This window comes from Rhipicephalus microplus, chromosome 7 (genome assembly GCF_043290135.1).
Source record: "Rhipicephalus microplus isolate Deutch F79 chromosome 7, USDA_Rmic, whole genome shotgun sequence".
Taxonomy (NCBI): domain Eukaryota; kingdom Metazoa; phylum Arthropoda; class Arachnida; order Ixodida; family Ixodidae; genus Rhipicephalus; species Rhipicephalus microplus.
In genome coordinates this window covers 166,859,853-166,882,406 of record NC_134706.1, presented here as the reverse complement: position 1 = coordinate 166,882,406, position 22,554 = coordinate 166,859,853, and the positions used below count along the sequence as shown (strand labels likewise).

Genomic DNA, 22,554 nt, shown 5'->3' with positions numbered 1-22,554 from the left:
CAGCCGCACACAGCCCTTGATGTTTTGACTATTAGAGTATATCTCACATGCAAAATTATACCTTATAGCTGAGAAAGAAATAATTGCTAATTGGCGGAAGCATTGTAGTGGTGTGAGCTAGGGCAACTTGTATATATCCTAAAATGAATAAGTAGACGGTGGTACTTTTGGACGAGGTGTCATTCTCTCACAACCCAATAATTAAATACCATTCGAGCAAAATAACACCAGCCTAAATGCCTATTTACTGGTGCATATGATGAAACCAAACATGCGTCCGAGCGAGTGACTCAGTGAGTGAGTGAATAAAAGTTTACTTAGTGTCGCAAAACACAATAAAATGTGCACCAGGCCGATTCCACGATGTGGCCGACAGTTCTAGCCAGGCAGCCTAAATGAGGAGTGCGCTGGACGGCCAGGTTGAAAGACAAGACTTCACTGGTGCGTGTCCCACTTTTTCTTGCTGAACTTCGAGCCCAACGACCCGCACTCCCAGAGCATGTGAGCTAAAGTACCAACCTAAAGTACCAACCTAAAGTACCAACAAGCGGCATTTAGCTGTTATCTTCGAAAACGAAGGCTTGCACGACCGCGGAGAAAGATACGCGCCAGTCTCAGAGGTGACAAGGTGTAGAATGCAGACCGACGGGCAGGTGCCACCACTGTGTCAGCGTAGCAAAACGTTGAAAACAACTTCTTAAGCATCGCATTGCACTGTCGGTGCAGCGCGATAAACGCTTCAGTCCTTAGAGTTAATTGTGTGTGCCTCTTCTAGTATAAAGGCAGACATACAAAACATAAACGTGTTGTTATGGCGCCTCACTTATGCGCAATATTTGCTCTTTAATTGACAATCGCAGAACTATGAATGCTAAACCTTGAGCAATATTGGTGGGCGCTGCGGATGGGGTTTGCCATTTGGTGCCGTTTGGAGTATTGTTAGGGCAAACAAACAGACAAATGTACAGACAGACAAAACAAACAGACAGACAAATCAAAATTTTTCCGTCAAACGTTCCCAAGAAAGACTATTGTCTATAAAAATGCCAGCCACTACAATGATCGGATTTTACTGCTGTATCACAGTGAAATACTATCTTTGTACATCAGTGCTGCTTCTTTGCCATGAGTGCAAGTTAAAAAAAACCTGTCTAAATAAAATTTTATGTTGCATATTGTTAGAATTTGCAATATACTGTTTCTTTGTTAAGTGCAGAAGAACCAAATGGTAATTGAGTCTGTTCATAAAATGCAACAACTTATACTTTTCGACATAACTTTTATTCCTAGGTTTCATTAAAAGCACAGAAGTCATCGGATGGCTTCTTCTTTCTGATAGTAATCGTTATATGCGTGGAAAACTTATGTACCTGGAAGCATCAGGGAAAGTCGTACTGATTAGCAAATGAAATGTGTATCACAAGGAAATGCCAAGAATTCTCATGCCAAGGCTGTACTAGGGCTGTCAGCAGGAAACCAATGAGCTTTGGGTTAACTTTACTTTTTGTGGCATCATATACAAGTGTGTATGCATATATATATGTTGTTAAATATGGTAAACTACTTGCGCTTAGAGATCTTAACTCTATGTTTAAAAATGTGTGACTGTCAAGTGCTAAAAAAGGCTGATTTGCTGCTCAAAACGGATGTTTTAGCTGCTCCAGATTGTGCGCCAAACTGCTTAGGATTGATTGCATCACTAATAAACTCCATCTTCTAAAATGACTCCTTTCTGGGAGTGTGCCAGTTCGTAATTTCATTTTTTAAAGAGAAGCCATAAAAGTGAATTATATTGGACTGCAGATCCTGCCTAACCTTTTTGAAATTTTAGTCACCAACACACCTAAATTCAGAGCTACGATGCTTGACGTATATAGTTGGAGTAGGTAAGTGCATAGTCTGGCGTCGCAGGCCAAGGGGGGTGAGTCCTCTTTGTCGCAAAAGGGCGCGCTTCCCGAACAGCTGATTCTCGGGAGACGACAATCTCGGCGTAAGGACGCCCGTTCTGGCAAGAAGACCACGGTCGGTCGCTGCTTTGACAACCAGCAAGCTGGTATCCGGCCAGCGAAGTGCCGGCGAGCGAGGTGAGGACAGCCGGTGTATCGGCACCCATCGATCAGCATTAGAGTCCGTGGGCGGCTGTCACGGTGGACAGCGTAGTCATCTCGCAGTAATGGCAGAGCCCCGCAGCCAAACGGTGCCACCATTGTGTGCGTTCACACAGTTCAGGGAATGTAGTGTGCAGGCCGGTCTTTTCGTCTCTCACTCTCCGATCGAGAGGTCGAGTGCTTCAATAAGAGAACGAGAAGAGAGGATGACAACAAATGTGTTTAGTCTGTCCAACAAACGAACTGAATTGTTTTGGTTGGCCGTGAGGAAAATCGGGAGGGGCAACCGAGGGGTTGAAACTTGGCTCCCGAGTCCTCATGGTGGTTTCGGTCGCAGCAAAGAGTGATCTGCACTATCAGCTCTGCCGAGGCAACATGTGACGATTCCAATAGTGAAAGAGTCTTGTAAATATGTGCGTAAGCTCCTGTACATAAAATCGATTTGTTGCAACGTATCGAAATGTGCTGATCTCCATTCTTTACAAGCAGCAGCAGCCAGGACAAGACAGGACGGACACCATGCAACCAATCTTCCACTCCCTTCTAAGGCAACAGACAACCAGCTAGCTGGTATCCGGCCAGCGAAGTGCCGGCGGGGGACATGAGGACAGCCGGTGTATCGGCACCCATCGATCAGCATTAGAGTCCGCGGGCGGCTGTCACGGTGGACAGCGTAGTCATCTCACAGTAATGGCAGAGCCCCGCAGCCAAACGGTGCCACCATTGTGTGCGTTCACACAGTTCAGGGAATGTAGTGTGCAGGCCGGTCTTTTCGTCTCTCATTCTCCGATCGAGAGGTCAAGTGCTTCAATAAGAGAACGAGAAGAGAGGACGACAACAAATGTGTTTAGTCTGTCCAATAAACGAACTGAATTGTTTTGGTTGGCCGTGAGGAGAATCGGGAGGGGCAACCGAGGGGTTGAAACTTGGCTCCCGAGTCCTCCCGGTGGTTTTGGTCGCAGCAAAGAGTGATCTGCACTATCAGCTCTGCCGAGGCAACATGTGACGATTCCAATAGTGAAAGAGTCTTGTAAATATGTGCGTGAGCTCCTGTACATAAAATCGATTTGTTGCAACGTATCGAAATGTGCTGATCTCCATTCTTTACAAGCAGCAGCAGTCAGGACAAGACAGGACGGACACCATGCAACCAATCTTCCACTCCCTTCTAAGGCAACAGCTGCTACGCAGCTCAGAGAGCTCTGCTCAATGGAACAGAGGGAGTGGGTAGAAGGTTGAGTTTCACTATAAGAAACAGAGCTAGGAGCAGATCAGGAACAATGCTTTCCACCAGTACGGAAGTAGCGAATCTGGACCTTTTACCCAATGAATGTTAGTGAATATCAGACAAAAGATGTTCATCTGTAGCAGTCACCATAATTTATAGGATCCGTCTGTTGAGCTGGTTCAATGCTAAACTAGTTCGTTTTTATTCAGTGCACTTGATTGTTCATATTAGTGGGTTTGGGTCTTTCGTACACTTTTCATGCTTTTTCTATATACAGTAATTCTGTTTGCTTTAACTAGCCTTGATTTTTAGTCCCTACTTCTCACATGGGAAAACAATAAGACGCAGTGTGTTAATTTTTAACATGCGATCTCACACTGCTTGTTCTGATTTCTCTGCTCATATCTTTTTACTTTGCTTATGATCAACCAGCTGCATGATTGTATTCTTCGCTTGCTTTTCATTCTGCTTCCTTTTCATTTCACGAGCTATGCGATTCAACAATTGTTTTGTCACATGTAGTTCCGAGTGCTGCGACATGCAGTACTAAGGTTCCGTATGCAGTGATTTCTCAGATGTATTGGCATGTTGTTTCATTTATTTTTCACCGTTTTAAATTCTCTCCTGCTCAAGACCGACATTGTCTAGGAGATAACAAAAGAAACAAAAAAAAAAACAAGTGAATAAAAAATAAATCATGTTCAGGCTCACGTCTGTGCTTACTATGGGGTATCGTAAGCGTAGTGCTATCTCTAAGACACCACTAATGTTGATGAAAAATTTTTAAGGAGAGTTCATGCTTGCTGAATAATATGATATCGTTTGAAAATTACTACGAGAACTAATAAGACTAACTAAGCTGTGGACGAACTGTAAAGAAAGCTACATTGGGTGGACTGTTCACTCGCATGAACTGGACGAGGAAAGAGGCTATTTTAGAAAAATTATTGATTGATATGTGAGGTTTAACGTCCCAAAACCACTATATGATAATGAGAGACCTCTTTGTAGAGGGATCCGGAAATTTTAATCACCTGGGTTTCTTCAACGTGCACCCAAATCTGGGCACACGTGCCTACAGCATTTTCGCCTCCATGGACAATACAGTTGCCGCAGCCGGGATTCGATCCCGCTACCTGCCGGTCGGCAGCTGAGTGATTTAGCCCCTAGAACAACCACGGTGAGGCTTGAGCAAATGTAGGAGAACATATCTTTCTGTAAATGGCATTCTGGTGCAATTTCATGCCATCTGTGCAAGGTATTAGAACACACAATTTGCTCCAAAGTATAATACCGCTTCACATATCATGGTGTTTTAATTCTGCTTCCCGTAAAAGATCATCCAAGTTTGGCTGCTGCATGGTATGTTAAATTCAGAACAGAAGTGTCGCTTTATTGTGAACATGACAATATGTCTCCCTTAGATAACATGCAATGTGAAGTACTGTTATTTCACATGATGATTTCTTTCAAAACATGTCACAATATAGGAAACCTATTCGCAGTTAGTGGGTTTGTGGACTACTTGGTTCTGAAACACAGTGAAGTGACAAATGGCATGAAAAGACACAGACAAAAGAACATATACATGTGCAGTGACTCATAAATTATTTCATTTTCAGAAGTGCATGAAATATAGAGCAGTTTATTTTTTAATGAGTGAACACTTCTCCTTCTGTCTGTTTTCATACTGTGTATATTTCACTCATTTTAGCTAGTTCTTTTTCTTGCAAAGCAAATGTTTTGCAGGTAATTTGTTGATATTTGTATCAACAACATTTTTGTGTAATATATGTTCAGTGACAGTAAAAAAATACAATATTTCCAATAACTGTGTCTGCAAATACCACGCGTGTCTCTATTGTACAACTGTTTCTTTATTCAGTAGCCATGTTTTTTTGTTTCACAATACAATTTTATTTACATATTCAGGTTGCATGGACAACAGTGGACACTACTACTTGCACAGCATGTTTTATACAACATCATATAGAGATATGCACTAAGTGACATGTATTGTTTTCTGCTTCATATTTCAATCTTTTTGAAAGCAGCCGAAAATGTTTTTGGACGTTACATTATCCTTCAGTCTAGGAGGGACAACTGTGCTATCTACTTTTAGTTGTGGGAAGGCCCAAGCTATGCACATTTCAGGGTCCTTCTTAAATGCGGAGCTGCATCTGCGGAGCTGCATCTGCGGAGCACCCAGGCTCCAACCGCTCTACTCTACTACATGAGTTTCATGAGCACTGTGCACGTTGGCCGTGTGAACTCTGGCAGTGCTTCGTGGATATAAAGAAAAATAAGATGGCAAAGGACCCTTGAGCGAACGCGCACCGTAGCGAGAAACGGCGCACCATCGCAACACAACCAACATTGAAACAAGCTCATCTCGTCCTAGTTTAAGCGCGGAGCACAGAAGACCCCAGAGTAAATTCCACATGTGATACAATCCGCTTACCTTAAAACAGCTGACATCCGGAGTAGTGCAAGTGGCACGTCTTTTTCACCGGCCGGCAGCCCACGTGAACGCGTAATAAATAAACAATCGGAGGACACCAGCTGCGGACACAACTCGTTTCAGCGACATCGTAAGCGAAAAGCCCACATGTTTCGGTGCAATTTTTACGCCGTACAGTTTCAACAAGCTTTACTGGTGTGCTGCAAAACTGGCGTTATGCTAGCGTCTATGTGCGCCGCCATTTTGCATAAAAAGAAACAAAAACAATCAAAAATACCAAAGTGCGTCTAGATCCTGTGATTGTTTTCAGCCAATAGGGGGCCGAACTTGCCCTATATATCTCCTGAGATGTGATGCAGTAACATGCTGCGGGGTGCGTGTGTGTGTTGTGTTATAACAGGGAAAGTGGGGGGGGATTTGGCACAGTTACTCACCCCTCTGGCCGCGGTACTGATAAGAACTGTTTTCTTACTACCGCTTCTTACCAACATGTGAACTAAGGTGAACTTGCAGGTAAAATATAGTTCACTGCCAGGTAACATCCTGCAGTAAACATAAAGGACACAACATCCCAGAGGTAACAAAAAGGAATCCTTCCACAGGAAGAAGAAGGATTTCGTAAACATGAAGTAGTGTCCTTCAGGCAATATATAGGATGAGGAACCATAAAGGTCATGTATCACATTAGTAGGAAACAGACAGTACATTGCCAGGACACCACCTATTTTTATGCGGGAGGTTTCTGTACTCGAAGTGGTAGCTGTCTGCTGATGCCTTTGCTGCTGCTTTTTGATGTTTCTTTTGATTTCACATTATCCCGAGCCTTCAGCGAACTCGCTCAGCTTCAACTCCCATCCTTCAACACGTACAACTTTCATTTACATTAAAGTAGGCGTCTTATGTTTCCTATGAACACCGGGGGTCTCCGAAGAAGTCCGCCGACAATTCAAGCCTAGCCCATCCTACCGCCTCAACAGCCGGGCAACGGTGCCGTATGTGTCCTGTTTAGGCGCAACTGACATGGCGGCATACAATGCCAATGAATGACGAGAAATTGAGCCTACCTTAAGAACTGCGATATCGAGAGGTCGTCGCAGTTTCCGTCGTTGACTGGTGAGACAGATTTCACAAAACATTGGAAAATACACCAATGAACATACAATAATCATGGAGCCCATTACATGCACTTTGTGGTGTTCTAGCGGAAGATAGCGAACTTCTTAATCTTTTTTTCTCATTTCATGTCAAGTAAGGCTTTTCGAGATGAACCCCTGATTTCAATTCGGCTTGAACTTTGATTTGTCTTTTTCTATACATTGATATATTCTGCCAGTGACACAGGTCACTTAAGTTATTGCCTTGATTTGTTTTTGCAGCTGGCGCTGGCACGCCAGATGTGCCTAAATATCAACCAGCCATACTGCGACAGCAATAAACCAGCTCCAGAGGACCTACTCAAGATGCACCAATTTGAGGTTTGTGCCCAAGTTTCTGTACCGATATAAAAAAGTCTGTTGTGCCGCGAGGGAGAAGCAATGACTGCGGTAGACAAAAAAACGGACTAATACATCACGTAAAGTGAGCAGGTAAATCTTTTAGATCTGATTTCGCTTTTATCTAAAAACGTAATCTAGACAAGGGGCGTTTCCCACCGCTGCCACAGCTCGCGTTAGCTCTGCAAATGGTCGGGGCTCACGGAATTTCTTCAAGCCAAATCCAAAGAATTTTTTCACGAGTGAATAGAGCAAGTTGTCAGGATTATGTCCAGACTAATTTTCTCCCAAGACTGTCCTAGGGTCGCCAAAAAGAGCTTTCAAAAGTACCAACCGCGCCGTGCGCCTTCATAGGTCTGCTCAAGCCTACCATAATTACTCGAATCTAACGCGCACCTTTTTTCCGGTTAAGCGAGTTAATAAATCGCATGCGCCTTAGAATCGAGTACGAACAAAAAAATTACGGTCAATCTATTGCCATCGGCAAATACAAAATGGCCGCCCCCTACGTGCGTCGGCATGGCGCGTCGGCCATTTCTGGCTATGTGTTTCCCATGTGCGGCACTTCGTACGTGTGCTGAGGAGTTCGTTATCAAGTAGTGCATTAGCATCGACGACATGGAAGGGCTGACTCCGAAAACTCGAGTGCACCACGATGCCGCTTTCAAAAGAAAAGTCATCGCGTGTGCAGAAAGGGACGGAAATCGGGCCGCATCGCGGTCGTTCGGAGTTCCTGAAACATGCATGCGGGACCGGCGGAAACAAAAGCAAAAGATTGTCGACAGCAAAGCTTCACGCAAAGGCTTCAGTGGACCACAGCAGGGCCGGTTTCCGCAAATTAAAGAGCTGCTCGACGAGTATGTGCTTGAGCAGCGAGCGACACAGCGGCCCGTGACGACAGAACTGCTCCAAGTGCGGGCTATGCAATTAGTCTTAGAAAAAGGTCTAATGTGGAGCCAGTTTAAAGCGAGCAGGTGCTGGCTAACTAACTTTATGAAGAGGAAAGGCTTTTCCGTCCGAAGGGGAACATGCATATGCGAAAAGTTTTGTGGAAAAATACGATGAAAAGCTTCACAGTTTTCAGAGGTTCCTCCTAAACTTCTACCTGCTTGGGCAAATCGGGAATGCCGATCTGACACCTCTTTACTTCGACATGCCTGGCACCAAAACCGTCGAGAAGAAGGGGGCGAAGCAAGTTCATGTGCTGACATCGGTCCACGGTAAAACTACAGTGACGGCAATGCTCTGTTACATGTCAGATGAGCACAAGCTTCGCCCGTACCTCATATTTAAATGGCAGACGCTCACGAAAGCGGTCGTTTTTTCGAGTGGTGTGATCGTGCGGGCCAGGGAGAAAAATGGGTGCGCGTTGCAATCGATGTCTTACGTTTTTTTTTTTTCGCGGTGGAAATCGGGTGCGCGTTACAATCGAGGGCGCGGTAGAATCAAGTGAATACGGTAGCTCCCGTGCGAACTCTTGCCGCTTCATCGCCGCCCATCTCCTAGCTTCCCACAAGAGTTACCACTGACTTTCGAGTGGACTTTACTAAATTAGTAATGAAATAAGCCGCCAAAAGTTGCCATTTTTTTTCAAATATTACCAAAAATTTCGCCACTCAACTTGTGTGGGGTGCGTTTCAATAAAAATTGCTAATTATGTGTAGCCTCGAGGAGTGCAGTACGATTTGTAACCCCTAAACTATATTGATGTTTGTCAATATCAGTCAGATCATCCACTTCACCATAGAGCCCTCATTAAAGTGCACCTAAACCACGTCCGATATTTTCTCAAACATTTTAAGTAAACAAGCGCATCTCGTGCACAATGTTGTCGCTATCAAGGATGAAACACGCCGCAGAGCTACAGGTAGCGGGCGCGCTCTATTTTGAAAAAAAAAAATTAGCTTCTTCTTTTCAGTCCTTGTCACTGACATGTGTGACATAACCAGTGCAACTCACCACCTTCAATGCTTGCGATTGGCCGAACGACAACCGACGGCCCCCGATCGCTCTGCGAACAGCTGTTCACGTGCACCTTGCTGTTCTTGGTCGTGTTGCCGCTTGCGAATCGACATCTGCGGCCCGTAACGCAACCGCCAAGTTGCTAGCGTAGGGGCACGGGCAGGCATGACAGTAACATCGGTTAGTCAACAATCTGTGCACCCTGATGGCACACACAACACAGTTGACGGTGAGCTGGGGCGTCAGAGTGGCGGATCGCGGCAATCGGAAGTAGCCGCTGTCTCGAACAGCATGTCAGCAGTGACATATGTTACGCGAGATGAGGAGGGGCACTCAGCTGACTCAGCAAGGAGAGCCAAGTGATTTTGGAAAAGGGTAGCGTAGGAAAGAGAGAAAAAAAGCTATCGTCGCGTTTCGGTCATCTAACGCTGTCACTCTGCTATTACGGCACTGTTTCGAAAATTTCTAACGATTAGGCATTCGTTGTAAACTCGAGCACAACTTCCTCTCCTCAACTAAATTTGGACCAATGGGTGGTTTAGGGGCCCTTTGAGAAATGACACGTACCCACCAGCAGCATTCCCAAACCCTTCCATCTCGGAACAAAAGTTTTCGATGGTTTTAGCTGCAGCAAGTCACTACAAGAAGACAGGGACGGCATGCGTAGCCCCTACAAAAAGACAGGGACGGCATGCGTAGCCCCTTTTGATTAAAAGAATTTTATTGCGGTGAAATCATCTGTGCGATAATTGAACGATATAATAAGAAATAGTGAAAATAAATTCGAACGTACTGCAAAACCGTCGCAACACCCACACCACGCTCTCTGTGCAGTTTTGCTTGTGCTACACATTCGTCTAAGGACAGTTTTTAAAAGCTGGCCAGAAAAACCCGACTTCTTTACTGTGCTGGAAAGTATTCTAATAAGAAATTTACACCCTTTATACCAAATTAGAGGCCGTTATATCTGTGAATAAGTTGACAAGAAATTCCGGACAGTAGGAGAAGCTTAAAGCATCTAAAACACATACAGTAAAAGCTCATTCGGAATTCACGAGACCGGAAAAACTGTCCGAATTAATCGAACGCTGAATTGACGAATGAACAGGGAAAACAACATTTAAAATCAAGCTGCAAAAGCATACCTTTATTTGGTGAAGTATTTTGTAATTGTCGTCTTCGTTTTCACGCAGATTCCAGCTGACATCACAATTTTTTTTAACTGATCCAAATGGCCAACAGCACACAAGCTGTCGGAAGTGTTCAGGCAAGCGTCCTCTAATATTAACAGCGCCTCCGAGACTTCCCGAGAGGTGCGATGAGGCCGCGGCTGTATCTCCTCGCATGAATCTTCGTCGGAATCGTGGTCTTCACGGGCGCCCGTGACATCATTAATAATCTCTTGATCGGTCAGGAGACCACTTGTGGCGACACCATGATCAATCACGATGTAGTCCTGAAAGGTCACATCTGTGGGAAGGACAGCATCGAAAGTCGGGCAGTCATCGTCGGTGGACTCGGCTGACACCTCATCGATGCCATCGTCAGCTACTGCTGCATGCTCGGGCTTCACAAAACCGCTGTGCCGAAAACAGTTGGCGATGACTTGCGGCGGAGTGTTTTTCCACACGTGGGCAATGATGGGCACTGCGCCGAGTAAGTCCACTTGATACAACTTTCCAGCTTTTCAGCATAGGATCATTCGCTCTAGCAGGTGCTTGCGGTACTTCAACTTCGCGTAGTGAATGATACCCTGGTCCATCGGATGAAGAGCAGACGTAGTGTTGGGCAACAAAAAAAACTACTTTGATGCTCTTCAGTTCGACTGTACAGTTATGGGCACTGCAGTTGTCAACAACCATAATTATCTTGCGGTCCCTCGACGTGAAGTGCCGGTCCAACTGCTGCAGTCAGCCGCGAAAAATGTCTGATGTCATCCATGCCTTTCTGTTCGCTGTGTACTCGACAAGAAGGCTTTTGACGTTCTTAAAACAACGTGGCTTAAGCGCCTTCCCGACGACAAGTAGTGGCAAGTGCTCCGTGCCAGTCATATTGGCGGCAAGAAGCACAGTTATCCTTTGCTTGCACTTCTTGCCACCAATGCACGCGTCCCCTTTGAAAGTCACCGTCTTGTCGGGCAGAGCTCTGAAAAATAGAGCAGTTTCATATGCATTGAACACGTCACGTGGTTCATATGCGGCGATGTGCTCCAGCAGCTTCACATTTCTCCACTCGGTGGTCACGCTTTCGTCAACACTGGCCTTTTCGCTCCACACACTCCTGAAGACAAGTTTGTGTCTCTCTCGAAACCTCGCAAACCACCCTTCTGACGCTTTGAATGATTCAATTTTCATCATTGCGGCAAACTTCTCACCTTGCGCTATGATGAGAGGTCCGCTCAAAGGCAGATGCGCGTTGCGACAGTCAGTAATCCACCGGAGCAAAGCTTCTTCGAGCTGCGGATGAGCTGCGGTTCGCAACCGCTTTTTAGAGGCATGAAACTTCTCGCTTTCAAAGGCTTGTCGAATCTGTTGTTCATTTTTCACGTAGGTTCCCAACGTGCTCCGCTTCACGTTGTACTTGGTCATAACCTGCTGTCGCGATTCACCGTTCCTCAGTGCTTCCAAAATTTCCACTTTAGTCGCCAAGTTCTTGGCGCCGTAGTTCGGCCGCTTTTTTGGCGTTGCCATCACTGCAGCGCACGATGGTGGTGGCATGCAAATACGGTCACAATGGAAGAAAAAGAGAACTCCGCAAGAAGAGATAGTTCTGACACGACAACACAAGGAAAAATGACGTCGGAGGCGCTGAGTGGAAAAGAAAGAAGACGCCGACGTTCGGTGACGCTGCGATCTCCCCCACTAGTTGATGATGATGGCAATGCCACTCAGGTTTCGGTTTCACTCCAGTGGTGCCAGTGCTGCTTTATCATACTTTTGTGTAGCAGCAGCTGTCAGCATTTGTCCGAATTAAGCGGTGCAGAGCCGAATTCCGACGAAATAACAAAGGTTTGGTCCCACAGATTAACATGCACTTTGGCCAGGACCAATGAAGCCGTCCGAATTATCCGAATTTCCGAATCAACAACGGGTGTCGAATTAATGAGTTTTTACTGTATAGAACTTAGTTGACCGCCACCTCGTTGCGGCATGTGAAGCAGTCCGCTGACCTAAATTTTAGAGAGGTTGCTGTAGAACGGGCACCAGCGTGCTAGTTCTGCCAAGATTTTGCTGAATTAAAGAGATACACTCGAAAAGAAGGGCAGATGCTCAAAATCGCCAAAAATTGACCATGTCGCCATTCATAACTCTAGATCACCACAGGTCTCTAAAATTCACCAACATGGCGAAAAGTAGGCACCAGTGGCAACCCTGCTGCCCACCATCATAGAAAACGTGGTCGATTTCGAGACACAGCCTGCATGCGCGAAGCGTAGGTGCAAGCAAGAAGGGAATCGTACAGCCGCGATGAAGGGTACGGATGAAAAAATCCCAAATCTCTTCGCTCTTTTTGCTTAAAAGAGCATGCATCGGGGCCGTAGTGTGTGCCAATTGAGGCAGGAAGCGTCTCAAGTGATTGGCCATGCTGAGTAAGCTTTTTACTTCGTTGACACTTTTTGGTGCGCTGTGAATCTTGATAGCACTGACCTTAGCTGTATCAGGCTCAATTCCGCTCCCCTTCAAAATATGTCCAAGAACTCGCACTTCATTAACACCAAACACGCATTTTCCCTTGTTCAGGGTTACGTTGGAACAAGTTAAGGGCAACAGAACCTGGGCTAGACGTTCATCATGTTGGGCTTTCGTTTCACTGAACACTAAAATATCATCCATGACGTTGACAATGCCTGTTAGGCCACATAGAATTTCGGACATTCTTTTCTGAAAATATTCCGGAGTGGATGTTATTACAAATAGAAGTCTAGTAAAACAGTACCTCCCGAAAGGAGTCAAGAATGTAGTTAGCTCTTTGGAGTCCCTACTTTGACGAATTTGGTGAAACGCCGAGAAGGCATCAAGCTCAGAGAACCATTTAGCACCTGCCAGAAATCACAGAGCTTGGTCTACCGTAGGCAACGTAAAGCACTCACGAACAATGCACTGATTTAGTTTGGTGAGGTCTACGCACACTCTTAGCTCTCCCAACTGCTACGTGACCAGCACGATTCTGGCTCACCACTCAGTGGGGCCGTCTACTTTTCTAATTATCCCCATGCGCACTAGTCTCTCGATCTCTTGCTTTAGCTTGCCTATGAGGGGAATCGGCACTTTCTGTAGGGCTGTTATGGCATCTGGGACAGCCCCAGGTTGTAGCCTTGTAGTGTACTCTCCTGCAATTGTCCCTAGGCTACAATCAACGTGCGAAAAAAAATACTTCTTATTGCTCCGAGTCGGCAAATTTCACAATTTCTAAGGCCTCCAAGGCTGGCAGCCCCAAAAGAACGTCACGTAGTGGGCTTACAACATAGCAAGTTTGACGGACAGTTTCCGCTTTCCGCGAAATTTCAGCCACAAACTTGTGTAGTATATTCAGCTTAAGGCCGCTCGCACCCAGCAACACTTTATCCGTTTTATCAAAGTGGGTGGGCAACCCTGGAAAAGTAGATGGTAAAACCGACACTTCTGCACCTGAATTTGCGTTAGCAAGAATTAGCACTGCGTTTATTGTAACATGCGCATAGTGCGCTTCCTGTCCGCGTCAATTGCCTAAACGAAAGTTTTCCCGGTGTCGAGTTGGACCGCACAGACGCGTACCTTTCTTTGCGAGGACACCATTTTCTCGGGGCAGGCCTTGGCAGAATGTCCTTTGTTGCCACAGTTGTGGCACTTTGAAGACTTTGCCGGGCATGCAGATCTCGGGTGGGCATTGCCGTCGCAGTAGAAGCACCGTCTCAGGCTTTGTTGCGGTCGTTTAGAGTGCATCACGGTGTCCACACTGGTTCCCTGTTCCTGAAGTTCCGACGGGCTACCAGAGTGAACAACTTCCGATCGGAGACACTGCTGCTGCTGTCACACGGTTTTCTTGAGACGAGCTTTGGCCAGCGTTGATGCCGAGTCCAGCTGCGGGTCCATCTGTAAGGCCTCGGACAGTTGCGCGTCATGAAGACTGACGACGAACTTGTCCGGAATGAGCTTTTTCTTCATATCTCCGGAATTGCAATGGTCCTCAAGAACATGAAGTGCCGTCGCGAACTGGTCCACTGATTCTTCCAGGTGTTGCTGACATCTGTGAAAGCATGCACTTTCGTAAACAACGTTGCCCTCTGATAAAATGACTGTCGAGCTTCTGCTTGACTACGTCGTAATTTCTTGCTTCGTCTTCAGTCAATCCAAACGTAGAAAAAACTTCACGTGATTGGCGCCCTATTGTATAAAGTAGTGTGAGCACCTGGGCTTTTCCGCAGCGTTCGTTGAGGGCTGTGGCGAAGCGGTAGTCATCGAAGTGGTCGATCGACGCCGGCCATTTTGACGTTTTCTCAAAGTCCAGCGGTGGCGGCTGGTGAAGAGCCGGGATCACCGTCGCAGGCTTGTTTTTTATTTCTTAGGAGGCTGCTATACCCGGTCTCACCGAGATAGTTGACTAAATCCCACTTCTGACACCATGTCGCGACACAAATCGCATGCGCGAAGCGTCGGCGCAAGATAGAAGGAAATCGTACAGTCGACGGACAAGAAGTATCTCCCGTAGAATTATCGAACGGTTCCTGGCAGTCGCCATGACTTCACGTCCAACAGCGATGCCGTGGGGTCTTACACCGCGCTGCTGCAGCGAAAACTGCGCCCACTTACATGTCAGCTGCCCCACCACCAGCTACACCACCAACTACACCACCGCCGAAGCAGTGGTGCTTCGGTGGTGGCACGGCTTTCTGCCGTACTCTGTATCCTCGTCTCTCTGCCGACACGATCCACGTCGTTTGTCTTCCTTAAGCTTTCGTCAATCTTAATTTGCTTCAGCGTTGACATTTATATTCCACGTTACTGCAAGCAGCAAACTTGGAAGATCTTCTGTCCGCATCTTGTGACACTGTCAACACCCAGTTGACTGGTTCCACACCCAGTGTTGTTGACTGGACCCACCCAGTCAATAATACTTTCACGCTCAGCGTTGTAGACTCGGCGCCAGCCCAAGCCTGTTTCCACTACACATCCCTCACAGTGTCCGGTCCTACCTTGAAAGCGAACCATACGCTTCGCCACTGGACGTCGCCTTGCAAGGATTTTATACCTCACGTTTGATGCTTTCACAGATAAAGTCATCCTCGCAGATCTGCAGGCTAGTCGCCCTACACATGCTCATGTAGGAGGCCATCTTAATGAGCAAGAATCTCCACATTCTTGTCACCCTCATCGAGCCCAAGGTACCCCGGTGAATTTTCTACCATGGTGTCCAGCTTCGCCTCCATCCTTTCCGAATCGAGGTGTAGGCTCGCCTCAATGGACCTTGTCAGAAATGAGAGACGCTGTAGTGGAGGGCTCCAGAAATTTTGGCCACCTGGGGTTTTTAACATGCACCCAAATCTGAGTACACGTGCTTATAACATTTCCGCCTCCATCGGAAATGCAGCCGCCACAGCCGGGATTTATTCCCATGACTAGTGGGTCAGCAGCTGAGTACCTTAGCCACTAGACCACCGTGGTTTGCATAAAAACAAGCAGGCAAACGCAAGCTGATGAAAACATCGCAAAACACAACGGCGGAGCTAGTAGGTATCGTATCTTTCGGCCAGCAAGACGATGTTTACTTTGAAAGGCACAGATACCACAGAATTCTCACCCAGTGAGTGACTGATAGGCTTACTGTGTTTATTTCTTGCAGATTCTCATAATGTAGTGATGTTATCCACGCGTTTACGGGGTGCCAGCCACGAGACGTGCCTCCAAACCGTTAGCTCGATCGCAGCGAAACTATTCCGGCTCAGCAGTGCAGTTTCAATAGATAGATGTTCAACGTTATATATGTAACTGTAGACGTAAGAGCGTCACAGCCGCGAAGTAGGCGGTAGCTGGCGCCAGCTGCAGGGACTGAACGATACTGAAAAAAAATTTACCTGCGGCGACGCATGTTGACTCACCCGCAGGCTCCCTAGCAGTGAGTTAGTCCATTCAGGCAGTCAGTCAATCATTCAGTGAGTCCACTCACTGACTATGAATGCCTAATATATGCTGATACAATGCATATAGCTACACATACACCTAAGGACACAAATCACACACACATGCATATAGAGTGAGCGCAATGAACAAGAGCACAATCAACGATTCGCCACAGCGGCACTTTTTCGACGTGTTTACTCACACCCAACTACAGAAATGCACAAGCTTCTATATCAAGATATAGACCTCTACCAGGGTACGTCACAGCGTGACCTCATCAGTGCACGTGCAAGGAGGTGGTTGGCAAAACACTCCCATCAATGGCTGAGTGAGGTGCAGTTGCTCGGTGCTTGAGGCATTTTTTTTTTTTTTTTTGAAAGCTTAATCTTCATCTCAGAGTGGCAACATTAGCTGTGGTATGTGTCAGGCAACGTCTAGGTGTGTGATAAAGTATGTGATAAAAATCGCCACGCTGGCTGGCTGTTTATCTCGCAGCAGTGAACACACGTGGCGGCCTGTGAGAGAAACAGCAACATCATCTTCGAAAATGTGCAGTGTTGACGGTGGCGTGTGTAGTGCATTGAAAGGCATCGACAATATTGGTTCACCTTTACGGATGGTGAAACTGGGAATATTGTGCGTGGTGTGCGCAGTGTCAATAACGCGATGCGTCCTGTTTGCGAAAACACTGGTATTCATTGTGGGCCGGTTTCAGTAACCGGTTATCGATGGAACTTCACGATCTGACATTGTAGTCAAGGTAAAAATACATTTGAGACAATCATCTGCGAGTGGGTACATCTCAGCGAATGCAGGGCGTGCAGAAAAATAAAAGTGCATGATCTCCGGGTGATATATACGACTACGCATGAGCTATAAGCATGTTGTAGCATTGCCGAATCTGCATATACACTTTACTACGGCTATAACTCGTATTATCGAATGCCTGCTACGTGTTAATGGAAACAGTCGAGATTTTCGTTTCTTATCTACTTTGTAATTTTACGGCTCGATCTTTATGAAGTGACAATGCACATAAGGAGTGTGTATCAGGCCTAAAGGAGCAATATAGGTACGAAAACACGTTATAGCTGTCAAATACAGCAAGGTAACTGTACCAAATAGTATATATTATTAAGATGAGGGGTTTTACGTCACACGAATTTTCACTGGTTTATTGAGAAACGCAGCAGCAGCATTTCACTTTGATTTTCACGAGGATATGTTAACCTCAGCCTAACCCACGGCAAGAAGTGTTTTTTGTTTTCCTTTATATTCTATCAGACTTTTGGGCAATGAGTGTGAATCTTATCCGTGACCTCGCGCACAGCAGCTCAAAACCGTGCTGACATCAATGCTGTACCTCATTGAAACTGCGTTGCACAAACCACGATGGAAATTGAATAAGTTTACATTCATGCCATGCAAATATTTCTCAAAGTGCCAGTACCCGTTTACATTCAAAACGTTCGCTTTCCAAAAAGATCAGATTTTTTTATGGTGCCATCTACGTGGGGGAAGCCCACTGCGTGCTAGTCGCATGTCTCAATATTCTAAACAAAGCTTCTCCATCTATCCAACTACAACGAGCAAATTTCCACACTACGAGCAGTGACCCTTTCGCGACCCCCTTCTTCCAAAAGCTGGCTTTAGAACATAGCAATGTAGAAATTTCTGTCGAAGGAATGAAGACACGCAGCTCTGCTATGCAGAAAGATGCCGCCGGAGGAACGTTCTTGCCAAGCAGCACCTGCTCCAAGAGAGCGTATGGGGGGTGGGGTGCCCGCAGTGATGTCACACTGTTTATAAACATGGAAAGGTCTATTGCTACTGACCACAGTGGCACAAGTAACAGGTACGATTTCGTCAACTTTTTCTACGTTTCGTGGCCATACTACAACATCGGGCACACATAGATATAGTGTATGTAATTCTTAGACAATCTGAAGTTCATAAACGGTTGCACAGTGACGAACGGAATAATGACTAGTGCTTATCAAATTTCTGCGAAAACAATGACCCCAAGCCATGCATACAATGCCAACGGCATTCTGAAGGCTGTGCCACCTCTCGACCGCTGCCACAGATAATTTTTTTTTTAAGCCTCCGAGAAGGCAAACGCTTGTCGCGCGCCTGCGATTTCAGAGGTCACGTTTTTTTTGTTATTCCACGTGTCATTCGCAGCGGGCGCAACATGCAGGCCAGACTTAGTCTCCTTCATCGCTTTCGTTGCATCGACTTCGTTTAGTTGTTTTGTGTTACCATTTGCTTATGTTCTATTTACGTGCTTACCACAAGTGTGACCCTTAGCCGTGGATACAGTACACTGCTAGTCCTTTAATGACAATATTTTTGATGCAGTATCGATCGTCTCAATTGTCTATATGTACTTTAGAATGCGAGCCGTGCGAGAGAAATAAAAGATGACCTCGCCCGGGTCGTGAGCAATGGCAGTGGCTGTTGGTGTCGTGTCAGCTGACTTAATTACTTGAGAGGAGAAACTAGCGCTATAGTGCACGAATTCACCATAACGTTATAGCATGATGTGCCTACATACTTTACTGCTTCAGATGCGTCTCGCCATTCGCCTCGCGTGTCAACTTGCGGTCATTGTGCTTGCCACGATTGTGTTGTTAGCGTGTGGCTGCGGTGGTTTCTATTACTCTGAATTCAGAATACTCTTTTCACAAAAGTGAGTGAGAGTGTCCCAGTGAACCACAAATACTGTACAGACATCTATGGTATGTTTCTCATGAACATTGTTAATGTCTCTCATATATCCATAAAAATCCAAATTATGAAGATTAGAAGTACCTGCTACAACGAAAAGCTCGTTCGAGTAAGGTTGTAGGTACATTGCGCCTGGACACTGAATGGACTTTCAATACACATTGGGACGTAGTGTCAGGTTTTCGGCCCAGGACCGCTAGCCAAGAAACAATTGAGCGACGAGTGCACACACACACACAAAATATATTTACTCAGGAAAAGCAACTATTGATGGAACATTTCTAAACAAACTGTGTCACATGCAGTTCTACAGGAAATCTCTCACAAATAAAGTCTTTCACCGTTTTTTGCTTGGGCTTGGACGCTGATCGCTCGGGGTGATGTGCCGTCTGTCCCGTTGGCGTCTTCAACGTGAGTTAGCCCACGCCACCTCGTGGCCTTCTGCCGCAGTAGCAGCAGGAGGGTAGCGGTCGCTCGGAAGCTTCGCCCTGGAGCAACAGCTCTCAGCGGCCGCGTTCGTCCCAGTAGCACACCTGGGTCGTGCCAGCCACCCGGAACAACAGCAGGACCAGCGGCCCACAGCAAACCGGAACTCGTAGCAAATCGGGACGGCAGCCGGAACAGCGGAACCTCGCCTGGTCCTTGGGCCAGTCACCCAGCCGGAGTCCAGGACAGTACAGCGCCTAGAGGACGTTTCCTCTTTCTCCGGACCGGTCGTCCAGCCAAGAAAAGTCTGTCCTTGCCCGCTTCGCTGCTTCGAACGCTGTCATGTGCTTTCCGATCCCGTGTGTTCTTCTTTGTCGTCTTCACTCTTCTGCCCATATTATCACACACATAGACATTGTCATTTAGCGAATAAAAGGTTTTTCATGCACTTCGCACACTTACCTCATGTTGTTCATGCGTTAGACCGTGGTTTCATGGCAGTCTTGCTCATTGCTGCTCAGCAGTACTTTATAGAATGCACCAAAGGCATGAGGCTGGCGAGATTAATTTATATGTGGGGTTTGACACTTCAAAACCACCATATCAGAAATGCTGTAGTAGAAGGTGGCGGTAATTTTGACCGCCTAAGGTTCTTTACGTCCACCCTAATTTGAGCACACAGGTCTACAGCATTTTCACCTTCATTGAAAATGCAGCTGTTGCAGCCGGTATTTGAACCCACGACCTGCGTGTCAACAGCTGAGTACCTTAGCCACTAGACCATCGGGATGAGGCTGGCCGGTTTGCTGTCAGACGACACATTTAAGGCCAGCTTCATGGTGTTGATGCCTTGTATAAGTATAGCACACCGGCTAAGAGCCAGACTGCAGTGGGAGAGCAGGTCTCTAGCACACAAATCTATTCGTTCAGCAAGCCTGAAAGAAGTGTGGCGCAGGGAATAAGTCTGCTTTGCTTCTTATGAGCTTACTTTCCTCCTCTCTTTCTTTTTTTCAATTTTTTTCGCCTTTATTTTTCCTCTGATTTTTAATTAGAGATCACACGTGCACTAGAGATCACACATGCACATTCGCGCCTTACTGAAAATTCATACGTTCGCCCAATGAATACACACTGTCATCTATGCATGATGTCACAGAATGAAGGATCTATGGCCATCGTCTATGAACGATTCACCGGAGGTTGTATTTCCTCGATGTCTGCCTGCACTCGAGCGCACCGAAATCGGAGGTGTTTTTGGCGACCATACTGCTTCAAATATCATCGTCGTCGTCATTATCATCGTCATCATCATCATCATCATCATCATTATTATTATTATGATTATTATTATTATTATTATTATTATTAGATTTGAATGCACAGATACACAGGAAGAGAAAGAAAAAAGGTACCTAAAGTTTTTTTATTTTGCTAGATTATTTATACATGCACATACACATACGTGCGCACGAGCATAAATTACGTATGGTCGCTCCCCTTTCCCCTACCATTGTGCCAGCAGCTGAGCGCTATAACCACTGAACCCCCATGATGGACTTGAGAGTAAAGTACCTAGAAGATGCCATGAATACAGCAGAACGAACACTTTTTGCTAAAAACAAGAAGAGCTTAGTTTGTGCAATGAAATAAAATGAAACAGGGCGGAGCCAAACACAAACACAATCAAAATAAACAAGTAGACGATGCGCTTGCACGTCTGCAATGTAAAAAAAAAACAACTCTCTTTTTTGAACGTTTACGCATTGTCTTATTGCTTTCATGCAATGAAGTGAATGCCTCGATTTCCCCTGCTCGCACTAGAAGCCTTGGAGAGGGCTCGGAGGTAGATGCCATAGAAGACTGAGATCAGGGTAAGTTCATATCTGCCTCTAAGAGATAGGGTCACATACGGCGTTCAGCGTGTTTTACGAGTGTAGAAACGTGCGCTGTAGGGAAAAAGATTAGGTGTTCTCGACCTGTGCATCTCGGCATTGCTTGCCTTGGACTCGTACGTACTGGACAAGGGGGCGATTGCCAATATGAATTAGTTGAAAAACCCTAATAGAGTATTTAGGCTTTCAAAAAGGCAAAAACTTGATTGTTGTTACGGGCCCTAATTGATTACTCAGTTAGTAGATCGATTTTGCCATTTTTGCACCTGCTCTGTGCACTGTGGTTTTTCTTCTTCTTTCTGATCGAGTTTTTCGTTTCCTACTTTCGCGCTAAATATATGTTACAGGTGGTTCATATTTATCTATTACAATGTAGTAATACACTTCTTAATTTTCTCGAGTCATATTGTCCAATGAAAAGTCTGCACCAAGTGATTGAATTTGAGATAGGGTGTCGCTATTGCATTCAACTCTTAAAGGCGAAGCTCAAGAGCTTCCCAATTGTTTTATATCAGTGTGCGACTTTGCTATCTGATGGTACAAGATCGCGAAATTCTTAACTCATGATTTTTCAAGCTTCCATCACAGCAATTTCATGTTCCTTCACGAAAAGAGAAGAACCATTAACTGAAAAAAGTGCATCTGCAAACCCTGTAGCATAGAATGCGCGGGACTGAAGTGCCTAAAAGCAACTAGAAGGCAGACGGGTCACTCTGTATTTGTAGTAAATAAGAGGAGGGTCAAAAAGTCACTCTAGTCCTGCTCTTTTGATTTTTAGTCTTGCAACAGCTCGCATGTGGCATTTTTGTCACGACGCGTATACTGCAAAATTTAAGCTTGCGAGAAGTACCAGTTCATCTATCCCCTCAGTACAACACCTTGTGTGTGGTTGTCTGTTATTACGTGTTCCAGTCTGGTAGAGAAGTGGTGGCAGTAACATTTTGTTGTGCAATATCACCTTTGCTTATTTCCTCGCAGGTGCTGCTAAATGAAGGTCGAGAAGAAGCGGCTTTAAGTGTTGCAGCACTGATGGCTGGAAACGAAGAACTGCTGCAAAAAGCCAGAGAGATTTGTGCAGTCGTAGCTCCGCATGGAGGTCTGGTTGCACGTCTCCGGCAGCTGAGCTCCAGCGCCGATGTCTACACTCCTCGGTAACT

At 45.9% G+C, this 22,554-nt stretch overlaps 1 protein-coding gene across 1 annotated transcript in view; it reads left to right on the top strand.

Moving 5' to 3' along the window:
• Positions 1 to 7,176: 7,176 nt before the first annotated feature.
• The window catches only part of LOC142767919 (uncharacterized), a 235,887-nt gene continuing 220,509 nt past the window's right edge, over positions 7,177 to 22,554 (top strand). Inside the window, exons 1-2 of the mRNA XM_075870158.1 lie at positions 7,177 to 7,272; positions 22,376 to 22,548. Of these exons, the coding sequence (XP_075726273.1) occupies positions 7,192 to 7,272; positions 22,376 to 22,548 (254 nt within the window). The 5' untranslated portion in view covers positions 7,177 to 7,191. The remainder of the gene's footprint in view (positions 7,273 to 22,375; positions 22,549 to 22,554) is intronic.